The sequence below is a fragment of the Durio zibethinus genome, chromosome 24 (genome assembly GCF_047325235.1).
Source record: "Durio zibethinus cultivar Kanyao isolate XHJ-2024 chromosome 24, ASM4732523v1, whole genome shotgun sequence".
NCBI classification, from domain to species: domain Eukaryota; kingdom Viridiplantae; phylum Streptophyta; class Magnoliopsida; order Malvales; family Malvaceae; genus Durio; species Durio zibethinus.
This window is the reverse complement of record NC_143185.1, coordinates 5,543,401-5,547,335: the sequence shown is the minus strand read 5'-3', so window position 1 is coordinate 5,547,335 and position 3,935 is coordinate 5,543,401. Positions and strand designations below refer to the sequence as shown.

Below are 3,935 nucleotides of genomic sequence, written 5' to 3'. Positions count from 1 at the left end.
TTAAATGGAGAAGATCAGCTCATTGTCATTGCAAGGAACTGTTTCCAAGAACATGAGATAATATGAAATTTATAGTAGAAAAGAGAATAAATTAAGGAACAATCAATTTGGACTTCCAATATTACAATTTCATCCCTCGTTACAGTGAGTTATGACCATCTGAATAATTGCATTTGCACCACAAAAAGAAATGGATTCCCAAACTTCATACGTGGATTAACCCCATGGCCTCCATTGATGTTTTTATTTCCCATATATTGGGGAGGCAAATATATAAAAAAGAGTTGCATTTAGCTCAAAGAGAATAGCCATCATTCAGGATTTTCACAAAAGGAGAGGGAAGAGAATATTGCAAGATGAAGAATATGAATGCAGGAACTCCAGCTTGTCTGATATAATGCTCTAAGTGAGCCTCATACTTGTAATTAGTTCATTTATATATAAATTCAAGGAGAGGGATAGATCACTATATATAGACTTTCATGGCGCCTGCTTGCGGGCGAAGGAAGAAACTAAATCTTGTAATAAGCCATAATCAGGAACTTGAAGTTGCTGCTGGTGATGAGGAGAAAGGCTTTGATCGTGCATGGAGTTCGTGTCTCCGGCTGGGTTGCTTGTTGAAGGAAGGAAATGACTAGTTAGGAACTCATGAGATAAGCTGGTAGCCATTGATGCTGATGATGCCAGAATTGAAGGTGAAAGCATCCCAGCTGCATTGCCTCGAAGAGTTGTTGGAATGTGATGGTTGTGCTGTCCTTCATATGTTGTGACAACGACTGATGGGTCTTGAAATGATCTTTCAACACGCTTCTTAACACCACATTTTTGGCTGGTGCATCTGTAATAACTTCTGCAGTAATAATAAACTAAGGTTGTGATCAGATCATAAAACTATTTGCAAATGTTAACAGGGTCTTAACTTCCTCAACTGTTACAAATCATTGCACAACAATCGAGTGATTCTTAGTGAAGTCTAACTTCCTACGAGCATATATATATATATATATATATATATAATGTCACAAATAGCCATGAAATATTTAATGTAATACTTAAATTTTAAAAGTCTTTAATGTAATATATGAATTATAAATTTATTAACTAATATGATATTCATCTTTAGTGTAATTAGTTTCAAAAAATTATGTGTGACCGATAAAATGTCCTCTAAATATGACATTAATTAATTAATAAATTTATAATTTAAATAACATATTAGAGATTTTTAAAATTTAGATATCAAAATATTTTATAATAATTATGAGTTATTCATAAGATTAACTCTATATGTACCTTGTAATGTTTAATTTGGTGTATATATGGTAATTAATTAAGAAATTAATCAAGAATTCAATAATTTTGATTGAATTAAGCGCAGAAATTTGAACAGATCAGTTAATAGAACCACCTTGGATAAGAGCTATTCTTGACTGTCTTCTGTCCGTATTTCCTCCATCTATATCCATCTTCAAGATGATCAATCTCACTCTTGGTGAGGAAGGCAAACCTTGGCTCTCTTTGCCGTTTCTCCTTTGTTGGTTTGTTCCTGAAAATTTTATATGCAAACGCCTGCTTTCAAGACCAATTCTTCTCCATAAAAATGTCTATCATGTATTAGGGTTTTGCAGCCTTCTTTCTTTAATTCTCTCACTTTTTGGTATAAAATTAAGAACAATAACTTCAAACTCCTTCCACAAAAAGGCAGATAAAATTATATTTTTAATAGTCTAAGTTGAAGAAGAAACTGATCAAAACAAATATATGGAGTTAAATAAAACTATGTGCTACTCCTTTCAAAAGCTTTACCATGAATCAAAAACCAAGAAAGAGCTAAAACAAAACCTACACTTTCTTTGATTTGTCATCTCCATCTTTGGACCCTTTCGGCTTCTTATCTTTCTTGGTCTTGCTAGAATCTTCAGCAGCTGCTCCCTCGTTAGAGGAAGAGGACACTGAGGAATTTGGTGTGGATGGGTTTTCAGTAGTGTTATTCCCTGCTGAATTATCTGCAGTTCTGCCAATTTTCATGGAGTTACTACCATCATCGATCGGACTAACAACATCAGATGAAGAACAAGACATGTCGAAGGCTCTTGAAAAGGAGTTGTAGTCGACTATGGAGCCATGTAAGCAGTCAGCGAAGCTCATGTTAGGTGGATCAAGGCCCTGTATTGTTGGTAATGGAGCAGCAGCAGCAGCTTGGTTGTAGATACAAGGATTATTGTCGTCAAAGAATGGAAAGGTTGATCGGTTGAATCCTTGGAAAGAATCATAATTATATTGTGGATCATTCTTTTCATTTGACGACATATAAACAAGAATAATGAAAGAAATCAGGGAAGAACAAAGATTAAAAAAGAAGAAGAAGAAGAAGAAGAAGAAGAAGGGTAAAACCCACTGGAAAAAGTTGAAAAGAGAGATGAAAAGGAAGCTTGATAAAGAAACTTTGTTTTTATTTTTATAGGAAAGAGCGTGTGATGTTAGATTTTTTTTTTTTTTTTTTGTTGTTGATTATGAGAGAGAGAGTGTGTTGTAAGGGAATAGGTAGCTTTGGCTATTCTCCACTCTTATTTAAATCTTCACTTTAAAAATCTAACTTAACCCATCTTTTCATGGATGATTATAAGATAAAATGAAATAATTGAATCATATTTTTCTTTACATTACTTTTCTCAAAATTATCAACCCAATAAAAATATGGTAAGGATATATAAAAAATAAATTAATCTTATCAATGGGTCTAATCTAATAAGATTCGGTTGATCTTTTAGAAGTTTATCTAAAATTTGGATTCAATTCATAGAATTTAGAGATCCGAAAATCTTTTTTAAAAAATATTAATATATTAAAATTTTAATTTATTTTACATATTTTTAAATTAAAATTAAATAAAAATAAATTTTATTAATAAAATAAAATTTTGAACCAAAGCCGAGCTCCAAATTAAATTAGAAGGTGTTTCATAATCCTTAACGCATCTTTACACTTTCATTTCACTTTCATTTGTCTCCATTTTCATTTTCATGAAAATTTTAAAAAATTTTATTTTGGTGTATTTTATTTAAAAATTTAGAAAAGTTTATATATTTATTGATTTTTTATATTTAATGTCAAGAAGTTGAAAATTAATTTTAACATATAAACAAATAAGAGTAATTTTCATTTTTTTAACAAGAGATATCTCATGTTTTTGAAAAAAAAAAAAAGAGTATTAAGTATTTAAAAATGAAAAGAATTAAAACATTGAAAAAAATTTTTTTTAAAAAAAGGTAGGGCCATTGTTAGATTTTTAAGCCTCTTAAAAATTTACTGATCTTTCATATAATATTGGAGCTTTGTGATTATGATATTGAATTATGTGAACACAATGTTTAGGTTAATTGATTTATATAATAATTTTTAAGAGATGATATCTAATAAATATATGATTCAAATTTTCACATTTACAACCTCTATTCATATTTCTTTGATATCTTTTGTAAAAAAAAAGAAATATATAATTATTTAAAAAATATATGTAATTAATGAGAACAATTATCATTTCAAAGTTGAAGAGTCTTGCATTGACTATTTAATTCAATATTGGGTGTATGCATTTTTTTAGTAAAAAAATTAGATCATTTCAATCACCCTTTATCATAATTGTACATGATAAAAAAAAATCAAAAGATTCAAAGAGAATTTATATATAGAGATGAAAAATGAATTAATTTATATAGTGTAAAATTTTTTTAATCATTGATTTTAATATATTTAAAGGATGAAATTAAATTATTTTTTATATTTATTTGTCTCTCTCGTCTCTTTGATTTATTAAAATTAATGATTAAAAAAATATAAAACTAAAAAAATTTTATACTATATAAATAGATCTCTGCTGGTGTATCTATATATTGATAAGAATTTTGGGTGCAACAATTTGAGTGCAATTATTT

General features: G+C 28.8%; 1 protein-coding gene across 1 annotated transcript; it reads right to left on the bottom strand.

Annotated features, from left to right (window-relative positions):
* LOC111316018 (WRKY transcription factor 28-like) lies at positions 1-2,422 on the bottom strand. The gene is made up of 3 exons (XM_022918033.2): positions 1,847-2,422; positions 1,409-1,546; positions 1-850 (listed from the first exon to the last, which is right to left on the bottom strand). Exons 1-3 carry the CDS (start codon positions 2,308-2,310, stop codon positions 481-483), a joined length of 972 nt encoding a protein of 323 aa, XP_022773768.2. The 5' UTR covers positions 2,311-2,422; the 3' UTR covers positions 1-480.
* Between the last annotated feature and the right edge of the window lie 1,513 nt (positions 2,423-3,935).

What these genes read in the sequence shown, in the direction of transcription:
- LOC111316018 (XM_022918033.2), bottom strand. Translation starts at nt 2,310, where the DNA reads ATGTCGTCAAATGAAAAGAATGATCCACAATATAATTATGATTCTTTC. An exon ending in GATGACAAATCAAAGAAAGT is followed by an intron (nt 1,547 to 1,846) that starts GTAGGTTTTGTT and finishes TAAAATTTTCAG; the next exon opens with GAACAAACCAACAAAGGAGA. An exon ending in AAGAATAGCTCTTATCCAAG is followed by an intron (nt 851 to 1,408) that starts GTGGTTCTATTA and finishes TTATTACTGCAG; the next exon opens with AAGTTATTACAGATGCACCA.